Raw genomic sequence first — 20,995 nt, 5'->3', positions numbered from 1 at the left:
AAACAAAGACGAGAGATGAAAAAAACACAACTGTCAGCGTAGCTGTCAACTGACTCCTCGAATATATATTATTGATGAATATCCATTATGACTTCTCACCCATGTTGTTGTCCGTCATTTCTTTATTCCATTTAATTGCTTAACTTCTTTATTCCGTTTAAATTACTTTTCGACTTGTAGGACGAACGCCATCGAAGATCGGCCGCCGTAGCACAGCTCATGAAACGATTAATTGATCAGGGTGAAAGCATTAAACAGCAGTTGGATATATTGAGGTAAATAATCAAAACGCAACTCATCATCGCGATGTAATCGATTTTTAACGCTTCGAAATATGCAGGGTGAAAAATGATCAAAGCTCGTTGCGAGGGGAGCTTGGCTCGAAAAAATACCCAAGTTCATTGTTGAACTCATTTTTGCACGACACAATGCGATTGGATTCGATGGCTTTGAGCTGTAGTGATGGTGCGTCGACCAGTCGAGAAACGAAAATCATTGCCAAAGTACCACAGAGGCGACAACCAGAATTCGACACCACAAACGATGAACTATTTCTGATGATTGACGACGGAACAGGTATCAATACCGATGAAACGGACAGCAACGTACACGTCGAGTATCGACAATACTATTTAAATAAAAAGCTCGATTTGGCCGTTGCAGCTGCAAAGGTCAGTGTAAGTAATGCGAACGCAATACCGAAACGTAAATCTATTCCAAGAAAATTGGAATTCGACGCTTTGCGACAAAATTACCACAATAAGCGTCTCATCAAACATTTATGCGAAAATATCAATCAACGGCAAATACGTCATCGTCAAATGCCAGCACATGGCAACAAAGACAATCACATTCATCGTGAAATCGACAAGTTAATGATGGAATTGCAACAGCTCAGCGCACGAGAGGAGCAACTCATGAAAAATCTATCGGCCAAATGCGACCGATATCGCAATCAAAACAACAAATACATGACCAATTTACGGCTAAAACTGTGCATCGACGAAGTGCAACACAATTTGGACGTTTACGCCAAAGATATCATTGAAAATGAACTGGAACTGCACGAGATTCAAGTGGAAATTCAACAGAAATACGATACTCTATTTAATTTAACGAAAAAGGCTGAACTGTTCAATAACTTCGTATTCGATAACGACGACAATACGTTCAATACAACCATGTCGAACAATAAAAGTCTTATCATTTAATCGGGAAACATAATAATGTTAAGTTTGTACATTTAAGCGATATTTTTGGAAACAATTACTACATGTTATAAACCAATTTATATTATTTATGAAAGAACATTTTTATATCATGATGAAATAAATCAAATTTTGAAATCTATTGCTGTTTTGATTAAATATGGGGGGAAAAACGTGTCTTTACACTTTTGTATTCATTCCAATTTGTTGAAAAAAACGGTAGCTTGGATCTACAGAAAATTTCATTCGTTTCCGTTAAAAGTCTTTTGAAATGGTCATAAACCGTTAACTGAATACCCACGCTAATTTCCATCGTATCCAAGACTTCAATAATGATAATTCAATAATTTCTTTTTCTATTATGCAATTATTCATTAAAATTTAAAGTATTCTGCCTAAACTTATTACTGATCATCAAAGGAAAAGAAAAAATCTTTCTAAATATTCCGTTTCATTCGTCCAAAAATTCAAATTCAACAAATTTTTGAATTACCACTGGTTTTTTCTCCATTCGAATCGGTATGAAGTTGGCAGTTGGCAACACCAACCGTGAACTGTGTATATGCAAAGGTCTTTTGAGTGTGGTGTCAGTTTAGCTGTCAAAAAGTGTGCGTGCAGAGAGTGTGTGTTTCGCATTAGTCAACCCGAATTATTTATTCGACGAACAGACATTTGTTGTGTATCGCATTGTCTTCAACACACGAGAAAAGAAAATTCTCATTTTTTTTCATTATTACTCCCAATCACATAGTTTATTAAAACGTTGCATATTGTTTTAGTTGGTCGATTTCATTTATCATTACAACCAAGGTAAAAATCCAAAGAATTAAAGTAATAAAGATACAAATTGATTTATTTAACTTGGAAATGACGTCTCTGGTGAAATGAACTAAGAACATAAAAAAATGTGGTGACGAATACTAGAAGAACCCACTTTTGATAAACACCATTGAACTCTTGCATTTCACAATTGATTGCAATCGAATGTTTTTTTTTCTGTTTGTTGCGAATTGTTTGTCTGCTGATGATGCAATGCTGTAGTTTACCTTCGATAAATGTGTGCACTTAAGGTGAAAGCCAATTTCAGTAAAACAGCTGCCACTTACTGTGTATGGGGCAACGGTAAAAATCTTAAACTACACACATGCCCCAATTTCGTTTTCTATGGATTTTATTTGCTTACGACGTTTTGAAAACTCATTGATTTTATAGAAAGTTCCCCGAAAGAACAATCCAATTTGATAGATTGGGCTAATATCTTCCTGTTAACAGTGTTGCGCGCCATTTTCAAGAGACCTACTTATTTTAAGATACTTTCTTTTTTTTTCCACCACTACGAACTATGAATAATACTGAAGAATAACAAAATTTCTTTCCAGAAAATGGCACGTGGTCACCAAAAAATCCAATCACAGGCTAAAGCCCAAGAAAAGGCAGCCAAAATGAAGAAGCAATCCGGTCACAGCGCCACCGATCAGAAGAAAGCAGCACAAAAAGCATTGGTCATCAGTTGTGCCGTATGCAAAGTAAGTGACTGCATTCAAACGATTGCGTTTTTTGTTTCAGTGTACATTAACGTTTCACTGTATCATTGCAGTCACAAATGCCCGATCCGAAGACGTATAAACAGCATTTTGAGAACAAACATCCAAAATCCGAATTGCCAGCCGACTTGAAAGACGTTGTTGCTTAATGAATCACTTGGAAGCCATTATCAATATTAAAACAATTTTTTTTTATGGAAAATCGTTAAAGGAAAAAGATGAGAGAGAAAAAAGAATATTTAAAATAAACCGACACATTTCTGTACAATAACAATATTTTGCATGCATTTTCTTGTGACGAAGATGAAAAAAAAAAGATCATTAAACAATCATAATTTAAAACAGACAAAAGAAATAAATCTGTGTGTAAATAAATGTGTTAATTCTGATTCTGGTAAGTTGATCATTTGTGGTTGCGAAATGCTGTCGAAAAGAGACACAATTTCTTCATGGTTTTCGATAGGGATGTCAAATTTGTTTTGCTGTCTTTGAATGTCGCGTGTCAAAGCCATTTGTCAAATCAAAACATGATCAATGTGCTTGAGCCCATCTGACTGTTGATTCGGTCAAGCGAAACCGAAGTGAAAGTTGTAGGTAATTGCACGTTGTGTTATGTGATTGATAATTATTGTTTTTTTTTTAATGAAAGTGTAATTACGATTGATTTCGTTCAAGTGAACGTTCACTTTTGACTATGATGGCGAGTTTTTGGGGTGAATTGGATACTATGCAAATTCAAATCAACAAAGACACATACGAGTGCCGGATTTGCGACAACGTCTTCACATCACCGATCCAATTGACCGTACATTGCATTGCGTTGCATGGAGCATTGCCATGCATTCACTGTTTGAAGCTATTCGAAAGTGAGCATATGCTGGGAGATCACACACGCACACAGCATGACTGTGATAAACACATTTGTCCCGAGTGTTCGGATGAATTTCCACAACAAACTGATTTTGAATCGCACATGAGATCCAAACATTCCAAGAGATTGTGCGAGCTGTGTGAGTTATTGACCTCAATCGATGAACAACAACAACACCTGTCAACGCTACACAAAATCGCCGATGGTTCATTCAAAATTACTTTGGCACCCGTTAACCAAAATGATTTTCGATGCAACTCGTGTTCGGATGGAAAATCGGTTGATCGCTTAGACAAGCTCCTTTTACACTACCTGTACTTCCATAAATGTTCGCTGCAATCCTTGCTTCGGTGTATTTTGAACAACAATATGGAATCGCTACAGTCTCAAATCTCTCACGATGATGTTCATGCGAAATGTTCAACGTGTAACCAGAGTTACACATGGTCGGTACCAAAAATTTACCATAAAATATACTGCCAAGGTTTTATGTATTGCCCGTCCTGTACCAACTGCTTCGATACTCAAGAGAAATATGATGAACACATGCAGTTGTGTCAAGACAAACCGTTCAAAATCAATTTTTGTGATAACTGTAGCAATTCCTCCGTCGATGAGCCACATCTTCGATCTGTACATAATTTTTCAACCGTCTCATGGAACCCAGCACCTAGCCTACTGAACGCAGAGAACGATTGTACTTTTTGTGCGGAAAATCTAAGCTGCGAAGAAGCTAACCTTAACGGAATCATCGACCATTTTCGTACTTTTCACAATTTTGATGCTGCCGCTATTTTAAGCTATTTGAAACAGGGTAAAAGTAAAACAAAGACTGAACAATGTGACGAACAATGCGATAAAAAAAGAACAAGGAAGAATGTTGCCGAAATTCGTGCAATTGATGGAGATGAAAATGTTGGATATCTCATGAATTTCGATACAAAACTCGTCAAATATGTTTACTCATCCGCATCGGATTATGATTCGAATGATTCAGATGAAGAGAATATAACACGAGCAATAAATACCTATCAATGCGACGTCTGCGATTATCGATCCCGATCGAAATTCGTCCATGTCATGCATATGCACAAAAAACATGGATTCTCCCTGAAAACACCCGAATTCAGGTGCAACGTTTGCAGAACAATTTTCAAATCAAATCGCAGCTTGAGGAAACATAATCAGAATTCGCATCATAAACAAACCGTTGGAAAGAGATTCAAATGTTCATTTTGTGAGTTTGGCTCTAATGGCAAAACGAAAATTAGGTGAGGTACATTTTTTTTTCCTTTCTTTTTTTTATTTTGATTTTTTTGAATATTCGATTTTTTGAATAATTTCTCTGTGTTTTGATTTAAAAAAAAAAGGCGACATATTGGTGAGCATGTCGAAGCATCATATCATCCATGCTCCTTGAAGTCCATTGGATTCAACTGTAGATACTGCCATTTCATATTTTGGACAAAGGAACAGCTGAACGAGCATCAATTGAACCGTCACTCGGAGCATTTACAAGATACATATTTACTGTGTAGCCTTTGCTTTTCTTCTTTTAATAATTTGGTGAGTGAACAATATATTGTCAATTGTCAAGGAATTTGAAAAATGTGAGGAATTTTTCCGAAAAAATCCGGACAATTTTTTTTTCTAAAAAGTGAATTTTTTAAAACTTCAATTGAAAAAAAATGGTCTAATTAAACGTTTCTCATATTTTATTTACAGGCAGCGCTTCGAAGTCACAATACGACCAGGCACTTTGAATTTGATCTGGATGGTCATGCATTTCAGTGTAAAATTTGTCGAATTGTTTTGTTTTCCATGGATGCGATCCGTTTCCATATGCAAGAATTGCATCCGCAGCTTCAATCGATGTGTTGTGCCAAGCGGAATTGCATGAAGGTGGTGGCGAATGAAGAGGAACTACGGACTCATTGGGCTGCTCAACATACAAAAACCGTATTTCAATGTTTGGAATGTTTTAGAATGTTTGAGCGTAGGGAATATGTTGAAAATCATATGGCTGTGACCCATGCAAAGTCGAAAACGAAAAAATTACAATAAAAGAAAAGACTACTGATTATAAAGCGTTGATGGTTGTTGTTGGTTGTTTTTTTTTTGTGGTGGTTTTTAATAAATATTTTCGAAATAAATGGGTTTAGCTCCATTTAAATAGTTCGAACATTTAAATGGCGTCTTTTCAACCGAGTGACAATGGTTTTACTGTAATTCTTTTGTTGGTTGTTTCCTTCATGTTTTTTTGTTGTTGTTTAAATTACTATGTGCTTGAGTCATCTTGTGATAAAATCATGTAAATTATCACTTAAATATATAGTTTTTTCTCTGAGTTTTCGTAAACAAAATACGAAAACATATTGGCAAGTATTCAGATCACATACGGATCAGGATAGAATATAATGCACTTTTTTGTGTCTGAAAATGGTGTATGGACATTTGTTTTTCTCATTAAATTTATATTCAAGCGAAATCGGTCTTAGATTGGATTCATGTTTAATTAGGTGTTCAATGTTCAGTGTATTTTTTTTTTTGTTCGGTTTGGTTTTTAAAAACTACAATTTCGAATTTATCACTTTCTTTATTAAAGTTTTGAACAATTTCTAAACAGAATAAAAAGCCCTGCATTTAACGCTAAAGCACAGGAAGATTCGTTTTATTATACTTTTTTTTTGTTTAAATATACTTTTTTTTTGTAACAACGCGAATTAAAGGTTTAACCAATTTCATACATTGTAATATTCGGTGGGTGCCACTAAAAAAATATCCACACTCATCTAGTGCGTGAGACGCATGGTCACTCATTTAGTGAGTGAGACGCACGCGGATGAGATGAAGCAAAGCGAAAGAGAAGAGAGCAACTCCATTCGAACGAACGATATAGCGCGCATACATTTCATCACTACGTCGTTAGAATACGGACACAAACACAAACACGTAGTACCCATTGACTCTATGTTCTAGTTGCGCGCTTCCCTTTCGCTTTGCTTCATCCCATCCGTATGCGTCTCACGCACTAGATGAGTGTGAATATTTTTTTAGTGGCACTCACCGAATATTACAATGTATGACCAATTTGTTTTTTGTTTGAATTACTGTTTATCATTTTCCTTTATTTCAACTACCATGTATTTATTTGGTTATACATGGAAAACCGTACGGGAGTAAAAAAAAATGTTGCATTTTTTCTCTAACTAGATGACAATGTTTCGTTTTCTAGATGAGGTTCTGAACGATAAATGCAGGACTTTTCTTTTATAATTCGCACTTTTTTTTGGGGTTTCATTTTTTTATCTTTTGTTTGTCAAACAACTATCAGGAAAATACGGTCAGTCAGTGAAATCGGATTTTTCGAGAGAGAAAAAAAAACTACTTTTTTCCGCTGTTTGATTGTGTTTCTTAGTTAAATTTTCTTTGTTTCAAAAATGAACATTCATAGAAGAAATGAAAACGGTTTCGGTATAAAAAGAATTAGATGTTTTTTTTTCTTGTGAAATATTTTCGCCGCATTTTGTTGTTGTCATTTTGCTGATTGCAAGTATTTATGATGTGGTATTAATTTTTTTTCCAAGTTGATTTTTTGTTTAGCTATTTCCAATTTGTATTTTGCGCGTAGTTCGTGTGTATGATGAACGAGATCTATATTGGTCCAGATGATAATATTTTATTGAGTTTTGTTGCTGTTGTTGAGGTTCTATCTTCGTACTGACAATTTGACCACACCATTAGATATTATATTTTCTTCTCTTTTGTCACATGTAAATTATAAGATTTCACTTTTTTAGTCAACAATTGTTTATAGATCTGCTTCTACCCTCGATTCGGTATTTAAAAATGTATCTGTGTCCTATATGTAATTTATTTATATATAATATATTTTTCTTTTAATTTGAAAAAAGAGTTCTGCTTTAGTTCATTTTATGACTTGTTTGTGTTTGTTGTCGTTAAATAGATCTGTTTGATTGGCAAGATTGCAAAAACTAATTCGATACGATACAATCCTATGGCTTTTATATATTGAAATTGAATAACATTAAATAAATCAGAGAATTCGAACGATTAGTCTCTCGTTCATTTCGATGGACTTTTTTTTTGGAAAAGACAATCCAATTTTCATTTTTATCTTCTTTGAAAAAAGACAATGGAAGTTTCATTGTCTTTTCCTAATCAACGAAAGAAAAATCCAATCAATAGAAAAACAAACGAGACGAAAAGCGTTCGAAAAATCTGAGCAGAAATGAAAACAGGAAATAAAAATCTAAAAAATAGCATCTCCTTGTAACAGAGAACCGAGTGCCATTGAACATATCAATAAATGATTGAATATTAAACGGTGAACATAATCGGAATTATTATATTGCACGTGTGAGTTTTATCGACCAATATTTTCTAATTTCCAGTTATAGTTTTGCAATCGGTATATGATTTTTGCTTATATGGATTAACATATATATATTTCAAAATGGGGAAATAACTCACAACAATGTCAGCGAATGCTAGTGAAATATAGAACGTATCTTTTCTTTTCTCTTCTCTATCTCTCTCTATCTGTTTCTCTTGTTAAACAAATTCAATATATAACATATAACGGCATTTAAGGTAGCCGAGATATTTTCGTTTTCAATCCAAGAGGAATATATTGCGGGTCAGACCATAAATTATGAGCAAAAGTGTTGCGTACGTTTTGAGTTCGTGCAACTCAACATTGAATCAATATGGGTTTTTCTTTGTATTTAATATGGTTCTTTTTTATCATTCTCTTTAAAAACGAAGGGAAAATGCAATCGATTTCGAAAAACAAAAATTGTACCTATATTTGTTATCAACTCAATTGCAATGGCAATGGTAAAATGATAAATGATTTCTTTTTATTGGTAGTTATTTTTTTTCTTTTCAACTTATTCAAGCGACTGACATTAACCGATATTTTTTTGTTCCATGAAAAGATCGGAATCTGTTGTATTTGCTACTTAAATAGAGATTTAAATCAAGTTAAAACGAAAATCGAACGGAAACCCAATCAAAATTCGATGGGCCGAGTGATTCGAAGTGTTTGCTCTAGTGGTTCGATACCGCATTGATTTTCGCTGGCCATGCACTCCGAATTTTAATTGTGCATCCCGTCCATTCCAGGTAATAATATCAAATTTGTGTGTATGTTATATGTGATTTTGTGTGAAAGTGTGAATTGCCACTTTGTATAAAAAGTTCATTTTCTTATGTTTTGTAAATATAACGAAATTTGTTTGGAGCTTATGACTGGGAATATGGGATTTTTTTTAAACAAGATTTAAATTTATTTACAACTTGTCTGACATTTGTTTTTTTTTCACTTTGTTTTCTTCTTTTTTTTTAAATCCGCAAAAAAATTCATGTTCTTAGTGTGTGAATTTTTTTTGTATGTGTTTTGTTGGGGGCGATTTAAATGTGTGAACATTATATTTTTACAATATTTTTCTTCTTCATTTTGGCCAAAATTCTCAAACCAGCTGGCGAATTGTTCGATTTTTCCTGCAGTAAAATCGCACGCAATGAAAATTTGACGATGGAAAAGCCACAAATGTTTAGTTTTATTCAATGAATGGATTTATTTCGCGAAAAATAACATAATGTGAATGAATTGATTAGAATTTATGCGCCATCATTTTAAACACGATTTATTTTGTGCATTGGAAAAAAAATCGACTGAGTCAACCGAACGATTCGCCAGCGAATTTCAGAACATCAGCACTGGTCACAATAAATCTCTTTTTTTTTTTAATAAATCAGTAATTGATTTGAAATAAAAGCTCTTTGACTTCAAAATGAACGGAAAAAATTGTCTTCATTTTTCAAGTTGAATTTATAATACAATTAAAAAAATACAATTGTTCATATTTGTTATGCATGCAGTTGTTAGAGAATTTGACCGATAAATATTACTAATGCTATGAAAATCAAGCTGATTGATATTGTGTTCCCGTGTCCACATTGTTGAATTTCAGATTCCTAATCGAAAGAAATGAAGTTAAACGAAGGCATTATCATTTTAATCGAAATTCAAAATGAAAACATGATCTATTGATAGCTATTTCCAATCGATTTTAAACTTTTTATGTGTGACGTTACTCACGTTTTTGTTCTGACTAATACAGCTAGCTGGTCGTCGGCGGAATAGTTGTCTTGTTGCTTTGAAACATGTTAAACAAGGCATCGCATCGCAACTGTTTCGTGTCACGTATTTATATTCTTCAGCTTCAACTGTCATTTTGTTATACATATCACCAACTACGGGACAGTTCAAGTCTTTAACTAACAATATTAAATTACTATTTGGTATCGGCATCACAACAAATGGTCTGAAACGAATATGGACAGGATAAAACCACATTTGAATCATTGAAGAAAAAAAACTGCATGTCAAATGCGTGTGTTTTGGCCGGTGGTTCACAATTTTGCTTACCGTTCGCACGATGGGGCACGATTTGTAGATCTATTTCTTAATGACGGCGATAATGTGTATAGTTTTATCGTTTGATCACACGAATATAGCCTTGTGCGATTTATTATGGCAGACTTATTTAATGTTTTGATTTTCTCTTCGCCGTTCAGTTGAAATGGTAGCATCGTTGATGACGGATAATCTGCTGCAGAATGACACAAACGAACAAATCATTTCAATATTCATTTTTTTTCTTTCAGATTAAGTCCAAAATTTCAATTCTATGTTTTTTCTTGGCAGTTTTATGTCAATTGGTAATATATTTACCATTTTCATAATCCATTCCAAGCGCATCATTCGCATCGACCGGTAGTATGGAGGTTTGTACGATGGCCCATGCAATTAGTTTGATCGTCCATTTGATTAATTTTATCATATATAAGAATGGCTGTGGAATATATGAAAAATGACGAAGATTATTGTATTAATCACAAAATATTTCAATAAAATCTCACTTCAGACCAGGGAAAAAAAAGAAAACATTTCAAGAAAAAGAAAGATGTGGCGGTACGTACCGTTTGTAGTATGTTGGCTGGATTACCATCGTTGATGCTCATGTAGCAGACACCTTGATAGTCCGTAATGTTGACCTCCTCGTAGATATTTTCTATAACTAAGCTCTGCATTAGCTTGCCGTCGATTTCGCCAAAGAATTTGCCCGTGTTATCTGGCTCTTTAGTGACGATTACATATCCATGATTGTCTAATATGAAGCATTCAATATCTGGATCTCTCGAGAAGCATGTTTTTGCACAATTTTCACCGCACTAAGTGGAGGAAAGCGAATTTTTAGTCATTGGTTTAAAAGAAAAAAAAACATAAAGTCATTTAACTCAATTCAGAACATTCAATGAACTCAAACAGCAACACAAAGTTCCATATTTATTTTGTACAGTTGCAAAAAGAATCAATCAATATACATTGAAAACTTCATTTGCTATGGCACTTACATTGGTTGTAATGTTTTTGAATAGAGTTTGGAGTGCTGAGTGTTGAAACTGATAGCCGACAACGGCGATTGGGGCGGATTTTTTGTCTTCGGTGTGGAAAATTGCATGGCTCGCCGTAACGAGTATATTATTGACATCGATTGTTGTGTCCTCTGCATAAAATGTACATCAATTCAGTTATTATTCGGCGCTCGTTTAGAAATGAGTGTATTTAAAATGCAAACCTTGATTGAATGGCACCGAATAAACGAAACTCTGCGGCTCGACATAATGTTGTTCAACGGCACGTTTGTACCACACCTCATCAACTGAACGATGATGCTCGCGAATGAAATTGCTCACGGATGGTTCCCTACAATTAAGAATACATTTATTATTAAATTTTATTGCTTTCTTTCGGAAAATACAGGCCAAATACTTTCAACCAAATGATCATAAACAGAATTGAAAACGAAAAATGTAAGAAAAAAAACCGTTTCGTTTGAAACATACTCTGGATGCGAATCGGCTACATAGTTGTTGTTCGGTTTCTGAAAGTCCATCCAGCGAGTCAAGCCGCTATGCGTTGCCAAGAAAGCGGTCGTTATGCCGAATCGTTGATCGAATTCGTTCCTACAAATAGAATCGATACATGTTAGTGAATACAATGGTATGGCGCAGTTCCGTTGCTTCGATTGAATTGGTCAAATGATTCAATTAAATTCGGTTGATGGCTTTTTTTTGCTGACTATTCCATTTGAAATTTAGGAAGGCAGAGAGTGAGTGTGAGCACTCTACGGCTCTTCGATGTTTGTGAGGCAATGCTGGTGTATGCATGTGTGTGTGTATGTGTATTGGGCAAATATTATGTAGATTGTTTGTTTATCGTAATTATTTACCTTGGCAGTAAGCCAATTAAAACGGCTATTGGGCTAGGGCTATTCCATTGAAAATGTGTGTAGTTGTGCAAATATATTATGATTTGATTTGAGTGATTAAATTATAAGTTTATAATAATGCGAATTATATCAGAATTTCATTGTGAACCATGCATGCAAAATGGTCCATGTTGATTTTAATTTTGAAGACAAACAAAAAATAATGAATTGAACATTGTTAAGAGTCTTTAACGTAAGTGGTTTTTGTTGTTGTTGTTGTATCTAAGCGTGAATTTAGAGAGTCAAATGAAACTAAAATGAATTTCATTTATTTTTGATTGTTGAGAATTAAATGAAATAATTGAAACGGAATCGACGATGTGGTTGATTATAATATTTAAACTTACCCATCTTTTGTGTTGAAGCTGTCGTTCCTCGAGAACCATTCGGTGACTTTTGCATCGAAAACCACCTCTTGCATCAAACTGCGATCGCCTGAAATTGATATGGTTCAAATATGTGATTGACATTTGGCATTTCACCACTTTTCCTTTCGGAATAAATTTGTTTATTCTTTGTTTCTAGTTTAATTTATAGATAAAAAAAAAGAACTTTGTTCGCTCAAACTACATGAAAAAAACATTCCCATAGAATAAACATATGCAGCAAAGCTAACAAATGATTATACGGATATGATTTAATGAGGTTATTTGATGTGATACTACGTTGAAGGTATTGAATCTCAGATGAAACTTTACAAAATTTGGCATGGAGATGACTTTTATTTTTTGCTGCTTTTTTCAATTTGCAACGTGATTAATATGTGTTTTCTTTGGATTTTGGTTTTGATTTGTTTTTCTGACATGCAAGAGTATGTGTAATATATTATGAAATGAAAAATTTATTCCGGTTATTCTATCGATGATTGTCTAAATTGGGTTTCTCGACGAAATCGTTGGATTTGGAAGATAATAGTTTTTTTTCCCTTAAAATTCTCAATAATTTAGAATCGAAGTGGAAATGTTTAGAAGAAAGAAAAAAAACTGTCCGATTACATTGAATATACACCGAAAAATACATCTGGTGTGCATCGGCACAAACATTCACACTGGGACAACATTGTTGGTGCGAAATTGTCTTGAACCTAAAACTGTGCGCATCACTTTGCAGTGTTTATCTAATCATATCAAGTTGCTGTAACAAGAAAATAATTTCTCTTGCTATTGGCTGTTTTTTTTTGTGTGTGTTAGTTTTGGTTTGATGAAATTTCATGAAATACTTACAGTAATATGAATCCTTATCATTTATGGTCGATGTTCGCCCAGTACTTGTGTTTGCTGTGGATTGATCAGCCAGTTTCAATCATTGTTTTACGTAAAATCGATAATTGTTGTTTTCTCTTACTTATTATTATACAAATTAAAACGGCGTTTTTGTTTCTCTATCTAAACTATCGACATTAAAAAAAATTGTTTCTTTTATTCAAATAAGGCATCGGTCGCGTCTTATCCATTTTTTGTCGATGGAAATGCATATAAGTTGTTGGTAACGAATGCATTCAATTGATTCTTCTTTTTTTTCTGAATGTGCACCTGTTGTTGGTTTGATTTCAGGTTACGATTGATGGGATCAATGATCAATGGTATGGAATGGATTTAAATGCATGATTGATGTGAAATCAATTAAAAATATAGTCGAAGCAGAAGCAAGCTTCAAAATACTACTTGAGAGATTATTTATACTTTAAATTACATTAGAAAGTTTGTTTTTTTTTTGCTCGGCATTTCATAAATATCAACAGTTAAGAAGAAAAACCGATTAGAAAACAAAAGTCATAACAATAACAAAAAAACAAGATAACATATTTTATTCGCGCTGAGTGGGCTGAAATTCCAATTTCCCGTCATCCCGAGCTTTTGTCTCAAGTTCTAATGGAAAAATGTCTTTGTATTGTATATGCCAAAGAATGATATTAAAAACTGATAGCAACTACAAGATCTACGCTCTAAGATCGATTAAATGATTATTGGCAACTAATTTTTTTTTGCATTATTTTGGCACATCGAAATACAATGTGACGCACATAATTTTAATCGATTTATTTGAATTCAGAATTCTAGCCCCGTTCTTCGAATCGTCACCGACCCAAGAAAAAAAAACACATCATACATGTTTTTAGCATAAAATGTTTTTCAAAAAAAAAAATTTATACTATTTAATAAAACCATCCTATGAAAAATGAATTTTGATGTGAATTTGCTACTTACAATGAACTGCATGCTCGGGCGACACTGCAGTTCGTCCTTTCCACTTCCAACGTGAGTTTTTTGTTTTGTTCAAAAAGTACTTTAGTTCCTCCTCTGGCGTTTCAAACTGCAATTCAGCGTGTTTGCAATACAGCCTGCGATACAAATACGGACACAATTTTTCAATTTAGAATTGGAATTAGTTAAAAAATACTATGTCAATATAGGAAATAATTTTGATTCTTCACGATCGAATCTGAATGTGTACAGAAAAAATGTTAGAAATGATGCATACCAGTCAGGATGTACTCGCCATCGGTGCCCCTCAAAAAAGCTAAGAACATCATTTCCTTTAGCATGAACACGATGAATTTCGTCTTCATACCGAATCTGTAAACGATTCAAACCATACGGTTCAGGAATTGTAAGTACTAGAGTGAATGGCGATTGTGGAATCGCCGTCCAGTAATAATTTCGCTTCAATCGGGACACACGTTTCTGTGGATAGAAATGAGAATTTTTCTCGTTGAAAACAATTTGCTTTTTGCTTGATTCAATTAGCTTGTGACTATTTTGCTCTTACCATATTATCCAAATGATATTTCACCATCATATGCGCGGTTCCATTCTCTTGATTTATGATTTGCTCGCGAACCTAAACAAAAATCAACATTTTATTAGTTTCAATTGAGACGTTTCATATTCGCTATGAAAAATGAGCGATAAATGTTTTCAAACAAATACCAAATTCAACAAATAAAAATAAAGTTTCATTCGGTCGCCTTCCAATCCTTACCTTTAACAAGCTATCCGAAAAATCCCGTGGTTCGCGAGCATCATCTAGAAGTTCAACTTCGAGCATGTCAATTGTGTTATAGGCCGGTTTCAAAATGCCTTGAAACTGAACGAGTAAAGAAAAAAAAATGTAAACGATTCGGTTTTGAAAATGTATACGATTTTGTGTGAATGCTTACGCTTGGTCGCAAATCTGGATGCGTCAACACATAGCCGTTATTATTCACTATGAACGCATATCCATTGACACCCAACTGAAACAAGGTGTTAAATTAGTATTAACATCGAAATTGAATCATAATCAATGAAAACGTACCGTAAATGGCATCATCAGCTTTTTTATATCTCGAATCGGGACATCGGTTCCAGCCACACCCAACAAATTGGCGATTGCCATCTATTCGTTCCGATAAACATGTGTTATAAATAAATCAATTGCATTAGAATTTTCATACTGACTGTATCTAACCACTGGCTTCTATTGGCCATTTAAATCAGCGATTAAAAAAAAGAGTTATCAAAAAAGTTTTAACATTTTTCATGGAAATGAAAACATTTCGTCAAGAATACGATAGAAATTTATTTTGAAATAGCACATAGTTGTTGTTATTTAGTTTCTCAATTATATGGAACCTGTTGATAACTCTTTTACGAACAAAATCGCCTTCAAGAACAAACAAGAGTAGAGTAGTTACTTTGAATGCACAAATCGATTTTAAAACATTTCATTTAACAAAAATACAAATACCTATAATTTTAAAAGCAAAAAAAAACACACTAGAAAATTCAAAAATAATTAACGAAAGATGTCTACGAAAAAGATTAAATGAATTGAACTAAATCGATTCGTTTTCAACGTTACACAGGAGTTTTCTTGATTTTTTCTTGAAAATTTACTCTTTTTTGTTCTTTTTTTTATATCCAAACTTCACATTGTACCACATTTGTATACAGCAAATGCATTGTGCGAAATAGAAAAAAATGGGTTTAAAAATATTCTAATTTTCAATAATTTTATTGTTTGAATAAACAAAAATCTAGCTTTCGAAATTTGAACCATTGTTATAAATGGAGAAGCAACAAATGATAAATGTCATCTAAAATTCAATGTTATGACACTTGGCTGAAAAGATATTGGGCTCAATAATTCTAAAAGGCTAATAAATTCGTTTCTATCATCTAAAAAAGAAGATCAAAACCTTACAAAAAAAAAATAGTTCAACTGTTTTGACCTCGGTTAGCTAGGCATTTATTTTACAGTATCTAATGAAAAAAGTATATATATCTTCTAGCGGGTTATATGATTTTTCGATCAAAAGTCAACATGTTTACTTGTTGTCAAAAAAAAAACACAAATTGTGGCTAATCATAAAAGTCAGCAGCAAAAGTACATCAACTTGGATCAAGTGTCTCGATAATTTGCACAAGTTTTTAATTGACCGATGGGCTATAACACCTATACCTTTACCTACTGATATATGATAACGTCTTTATCACTTCTATATATGTGTCTCTAACCGTATTCAACACTGTACAAATTTTAACATCTAAATGGAAAGGAACGTTAGACTAACCGAATGAGTAGCTAATTTCTAAGAAAAATTTAACCTTTAGCTTAAATTCTTCGAAATCTATGCAAATTTATTCGGCGTGCCTATGCAATTATATCGATTTCTGGTCTATGTCGTTTTGATTTCAATTTTATGTATATATCGAAAAAAATAGAACACTTCTAAGCGTTGTTTAAATAGGTAACAGTGAAAAAGATTTTTTTAAAGCCTAGCCTACTGATTTCCTTTCATGTAATACCTCACGTGTAATTGATATCCAATGTGCCTCATTTATGAGAATTTCTTCGGTGATATTCTGTTTCACAATTGACATATTTTTATTTGGAAAAAAATTAGCAATGTATGCCGCTTATATTGTTATTGATTTTTGTGTTTATTTATATATGTTTTGTTTGTTTTTCTTCCTCTTCTTCTTCTTTTTCCCCCTCTTCAATGGGGTTACCAAGTGTTAAATGGTCATTCGGTTTAGATTCATAAATAAAGAATAGAATGTGAAGAGAAAGCATTGAGCTCCTCTAGTTTTTTAATTTCAACTTACAGCACTCTCGCGGCGATCGTATACCGGTATCGAAACCGTTGTTAGCATATTATACTCTTCAGTGGTGGTTTCATCCTGAAAATAAAGTAAAAATGATGGTATAATGGTATGAAGGTGATTAATCATCATTTAGATTAATCAAATTGTAGAATTATTCAGCGAAAAAAGAAAAATAAACGGGAAAACAGATGCAATTTGATGAAAAGAACAGAGTTGGTTGGAAAATGCGATAAAAAATAGTTGAAATATAAAATGTGTACCTCATTTTTAGATGGTTTGTAAAGCCGATCATCGAATGTTGCATTGCCATCGCCCGTTTGGACATTTCGATAGTTTAAAAACAAATCCTTTTGTTTTCTTCGTTGCTTGATTTCCCATTTGTAGTCGGTCATTTTGGGATCCTGTTCACAAAGAAATTCGATTAGCTTTTCTTCTTTCCAAAACGAATAAAACCTTGTTTTTTTTTTGCTGAATTCGTCCAAAAACTATATAAACGTCCTAAATTAGTGTCTTTGGTAGGCTTTGATGATTAAATTATCGACTAATTTGGGACTTCAATCACTTCTTGTTCAGCGATTAGCCTTGAAGTAGTTACAATTTGAAATGGATTCAGATAATTAACAATCGACTCACAATAATATCAGCATAAACGTGCGACCAGATGATTGGATGCTCCTGTCTGCCAAGGACAAGTGGCCGTGCCATAACCGGTATGTAACGTAGCACTTGTTCGCGCACTTCAGACGGTACACTCAAATGCACATAATAGCCTTGATTAATGCACGCCATTTCTTTGATCAGCTGAAAATCGGGCACTTCGCTACCGATTAAATACGTGAACAATCGAACCGGTCGATATGTTTCATTTGGCCAATTGTATCGTTGAAATGTCTCATTAAAATCATGCGGCACACCGTCCGATATGAGCATAATGGCTTGATTGCAACCGGCACCCTCGTCATTCATTCGATACGATTGTAGAATTTCAAAGGCACTGATCAGTGCTTGTGAATAGTTGGCAATCTTTTCCGTTTCGATGGTTTCCATGCCGGTATTCAAACTTCGAATATTATCTAATGTAGCCGGCACTAAGGATTCATTAAAGCATTTTACAACCGACTCGATTCGCTCAGAAAATTTTAAAATATTGACAAAATCGTTCGTGGTTAGGGTTTCCAATATATTTGAAACTACATGTTTGGCGATATCTTTACGCTGACCACGCATCGAACCTGCAACGGTAAATGTCGAATACAAAATGGATGAGTCAACGGTTATTCAAGAGGTATGGGGCAATATGATTTACCTGATATATCGACTAGAATAACCATATCTTTTGGACTAGCCGCCGCTTCTATGTACCACGGGCGGAGGCGGCAATCAAATAAATCTACTGGATCCTGTTTCCATTTAGACGCTGCAACGGCAACAAAATATTGAATTTTGATCACTCAACACAAATTGCAACATCAATCATTACTCACCTGGAAATTGTCGCATAAATCCAGTCGAACTACCAAAAAATTGGAATGATAATGTTGGATCCTTTTGATAATTATCTTTGAATATTCTATCTAATTTATTGGACCATTCAATGTCCTTTATAACATCACAAGCTGCAAAACAAAAAACACAGGGAAAATTACACTTTTGATTCGGTTTTTGTTCTTGGCTTTGTGGCGCATTCTTACCCCTTCCGTACACATTCGTCGGCACATGCACAGAGCTTAACGAAGTATTCACGGGAATATTATAAAAATTTCGATTTTTATGTAATCTGATACGTGGTATTGTTACGTTAGGTGGATCAAGGGATCTATCGTCGAACTTTTTCGGTGCAATAGTTGTTGTCGGATCCAGTGGTTCTAGCATTTCCTTTGCATCGTAATAGGAAAACTGTTCGTTACACGCATCTTTGTCATGCGATTGTGCGGCATTTTCCGCAGCATCCATAATTCGCTGTACGGCACTGATTTTTGATTTGAACATGGACTCGATCTCCATCACCATGTTTTCCAGAATCTTTTTCCCATCTCTTGGCACAACTTGAGCTGTTTTGAAGCTCTGTGAGGGAGATAGAGAGAGATGGAAAGGAAATGCCACCAAGAAATTAAATTTTATTTGGGGAAATTCAATTAGTATTTGCATCTGATTGAGTGTACTTACGTCTTGTACTTCTTTTCTTCGTGTTATAAAATTGCCCAAATGCCATAGTTCAATACCTAATTTATCGGCCCATGCCTTGACACTGTGCGTGACAAGTAGAGAGAGAGAGAGAAAATAAAACATGGTGAAATTAGAAACAATTGACGTAGACACACACTCGGTGTGACTCATTTCCATTTCTTTTAATACATCACAAACTTTCACACTTTGATTTTTTTTTTCTGTTTCAATTGGATGCATTTTGATTGATTTGAATTTACTTACACACTGTGTTTGATGGGCTTTGGTTCGCGTGGCTCAGTTTCCCATGTCAATCCAACCAAAATGGATAATATGATCAAAACAAAAATAATTAATCGCCACAAACGCATGGCGTTGAATTTATCCCTGGTTAACATATTGCCATAGAAGAAATAAATGGTTTTGCGAAACGCAACATAAACAAAACACGGAACGAAATAATGATGAGATATCAAAAATGAAACTGGAATTGTTTGTCGGGTGGTTTTTTGTGGTGTTTTTACTTTCAAAAAGTCGCCATTGTGACCCAATAAAGTGCTGTTAGCTTATTCAAATGCATTCAGTTTCGTAAACCGTACCGTTGCGTTCACTCCGTTCTTTTCTGTTTCGTTCTTTTCTCTCTCTCTCTGTCGTTTTTTTCCTCCTTTTGGTTCTCTCTCTCTTCCTCGTTTTTTTTTTCACTTTTCACACGCCAAGATCCTTGTTGGCTTTTCTCCCAATTCCTCTTGCTAAATGTTGCACGAAAAGAAACCTTTTACTAACACAGCACCTCGTTCATTCTGATTAATTTAAATCTCGACAATTTCTTCGACATCAAAAATACTTTTGTTTCAATTATGTTTTTATTTCTGCAATTGTATTTATATTTTATTTGGCCAATTATGAGCTTTCCCGTTTGCTAAGCTAGTGTTTTGTGAAATAAGTAAAAAAAAAAGAAAGAGAAGTTTTTTTTTCGCCTCGTCCAATTTACTCCGTACTTTTATGCTGTGCCAACAATATGGCGGAATGCCTGAAAACTTACACGAAAAGCATTCGACGTAAAGCGAACACTTTATCGCTCCCTTTTTCTCTTTCAGCAATTTTCCACTGCTATCGCATCGACACAGTTGACAACCCAATAAGCATGTTTGTATGTGTTTGTGCGTATGTGGGGAGCATATAATGAGTGATATACTTACAAACCGAATGTGTGCCCTGAGCGCAAGCTTTTCTCTGTATGTCATGGCGCTTTTTCCATGCGAAATACGACAAGCTCTGGAGGAATTCTGTTTGGCTGTGCAAACGATATGATTGCGCAGTATGTTCTACGACGGCAATAAAACCAACATACTTTTTTTTTTTGCTGTAGCTTCTTGGTTCCAGTCACAAATTCGGCCGAAAATGTAAATAGAACCACCGCGATGACATTTCATGCGAGTTGTTATGCGCAGCATCATAGTTGAAAGCTAATCATATTTATCAGCAACGACATGAAAAAATATCGACTTCAACTAAAAAGCGGTTAGAAAATTCATTCTTTTTACACACGTCAAACCACGTTTAAATTCAACATCCAATTTTGTTCCAGAAACTTATTTCTGTGTTGAATTCTTGGAAAAAATCATACGAAGAAAGGAAATCCGTAGAATTTATTAAAATATCAAAAAATAACAATTTTCGATTCATCGGGCCAATTCAAAGCACATGAAGAATAAGAACAGTAAATATAAATTCGGTTGTCTAGATTTCCAAT

General features: G+C 34.2%; 4 protein-coding genes across 18 annotated transcripts in view; 3 read left to right on the top strand and 1 right to left on the bottom strand.

The window, feature by feature from the left end:
• LOC129578341 (uncharacterized) overlaps window positions 1–1,261 on the top strand; it is a 15,540-nt gene extending 14,279 nt beyond the window's left edge. For all 3 annotated transcript variants that reach the window (XM_055466740.1, XM_055466739.1, XM_055466741.1), the window contains exons 6-7: window positions 181–275; window positions 341–1,261. In XM_055466740.1, coding sequence (XP_055322715.1) covers window positions 181–275; window positions 341–1,211 — 966 coding nt within the window. In that variant the 3' untranslated portion in view covers window positions 1,212–1,261. The remainder of the gene's footprint in view (window positions 1–180; window positions 276–340) is intronic.
• Window positions 1,262–1,821: 560 nt separating this feature from the next.
• On the top strand, window positions 1,822–3,028 carry LOC129578340 (zinc finger protein 706-like). Its single transcript, XM_055466737.1, has 3 exons — window positions 1,822–2,018; window positions 2,588–2,734; window positions 2,806–3,028. Exons 2-3 carry the CDS (start codon window positions 2,591–2,593, stop codon window positions 2,899–2,901), a joined length of 240 nt encoding a protein of 79 aa, XP_055322712.1. The 5' UTR covers window positions 1,822–2,018; window positions 2,588–2,590; the 3' UTR covers window positions 2,902–3,028.
• A 23-nt stretch (window positions 3,029–3,051) lies between these two features.
• On the top strand, window positions 3,052–5,715 carry LOC129578338 (zinc finger protein 423-like). 5 transcript variants are annotated; one of them, XM_055466735.1, is made up of 4 exons: window positions 3,052–3,146; window positions 3,402–4,894; window positions 4,994–5,189; window positions 5,349–5,715. In XM_055466735.1, the coding sequence occupies exons 2-4, from the start codon at window positions 3,447–3,449 to the stop codon at window positions 5,685–5,687; spliced, it is 1,983 nt and encodes a 660-aa protein (XP_055322710.1). In that variant the 5' UTR covers window positions 3,052–3,146; window positions 3,402–3,446; the 3' UTR covers window positions 5,688–5,715. The 5 variants fall into 5 exon arrangements, with proteins under 5 accessions (XP_055322710.1, XP_055322708.1, XP_055322707.1 ...); XM_055466733.1 differs by lacking the exon at window positions 3,052–3,146 and adding an exon at window positions 3,230–3,346 and having other exon boundaries at window positions 3,428–4,894; XM_055466734.1 differs by lacking the exon at window positions 3,052–3,146 and adding an exon at window positions 3,242–3,342.
• Window positions 5,716–8,358: 2,643 nt separating this feature from the next.
• On the bottom strand, window positions 8,359–20,335 carry LOC129578337 (voltage-dependent calcium channel subunit alpha-2/delta-3). Of its 9 annotated transcripts, none has more exons than XM_055466723.1 (26): window positions 19,507–20,276; window positions 19,243–19,324; window positions 18,768–19,140; window positions 18,561–18,692; window positions 18,383–18,493; window positions 17,710–18,308; window positions 17,337–17,477; window positions 17,077–17,151; window positions 16,777–16,833; window positions 15,284–15,364; window positions 15,147–15,221; window positions 14,969–15,073; window positions 14,756–14,827; window positions 14,468–14,670; window positions 14,194–14,327; window positions 13,210–13,263; window positions 12,334–12,421; window positions 11,948–11,986; window positions 11,562–11,681; window positions 11,294–11,421; window positions 11,070–11,221; window positions 10,635–10,886; window positions 10,387–10,507; window positions 10,081–10,261; window positions 9,751–9,976; window positions 8,359–9,626 (listed from the first exon to the last, which is right to left on the bottom strand). In XM_055466723.1, the coding sequence occupies exons 1-26, from the start codon at window positions 19,638–19,640 to the stop codon at window positions 9,534–9,536; spliced, it is 3,828 nt and encodes a 1,275-aa protein (XP_055322698.1). In that variant the 5' UTR covers window positions 19,641–20,276; the 3' UTR covers window positions 8,359–9,533. The 9 variants fall into 9 exon arrangements, with proteins under 9 accessions (XP_055322698.1, XP_055322697.1, XP_055322700.1 ...); XM_055466722.1 differs by having other exon boundaries at window positions 10,081–10,264; window positions 19,507–20,275; XM_055466725.1 differs by lacking the exon at window positions 11,948–11,986 and having other exon boundaries at window positions 10,081–10,264; window positions 19,507–20,275.
• Between the last annotated feature and the right edge of the window lie 660 nt (window positions 20,336–20,995).

Source organism: Sitodiplosis mosellana, unplaced genomic scaffold (assembly GCF_009176505.1).
Source record: "Sitodiplosis mosellana isolate CC-2019 unplaced genomic scaffold, AAFC_SMos_1.0 Smas_scaffold_6226, whole genome shotgun sequence".
Taxonomy (NCBI): domain Eukaryota; kingdom Metazoa; phylum Arthropoda; class Insecta; order Diptera; family Cecidomyiidae; genus Sitodiplosis; species Sitodiplosis mosellana.
This window is presented reverse-complemented; position numbering and strand designations above follow the sequence as displayed.

Bases quoted from the DNA above. Each gene is read 5' to 3' on its own strand.
- LOC129578340 (XM_055466737.1), top strand. From the start codon at position 2,591: ATGGCACGTGGTCACCAAAAAATCCAATCACAGGCTAAAGCCCAAGAA. The intron at 2,735-2,805 runs GTAAGTGACTGC...GTATCATTGCAG, and splicing joins TCAGTTGTGCCGTATGCAAA to TCACAAATGCCCGATCCGAA.
- LOC129578338 (XM_055466735.1), top strand. From the start codon at position 3,447: ATGATGGCGAGTTTTTGGGGTGAATTGGATACTATGCAAATTCAAATC. The intron at 4,895-4,993 runs GTGAGGTACATT...TAAAAAAAAAAG, and splicing joins AATGGCAAAACGAAAATTAG to GCGACATATTGGTGAGCATG. The intron at 5,190-5,348 runs GTGAGTGAACAA...TTTTATTTACAG, and splicing joins TTTCTTCTTTTAATAATTTG to GCAGCGCTTCGAAGTCACAA.
- LOC129578337 (XM_055466722.1), bottom strand. From the start codon at position 19,640: ATGTTAACCAGGGATAAATTCAACGCCATGCGTTTGTGGCGATTAATT. The intron at 14,671-14,755 runs GTAAGAGCAAAA...TTCTATCCACAG, and splicing joins AATATCATTTGGATAATATG to AAACGTGTGTCCCGATTGAA. The intron at 11,422-11,561 runs GTATGTTTCAAA...TCTTAATTGTAG, and splicing joins GTAGCCGATTCGCATCCAGA to GGAACCATCCGTGAGCAATT.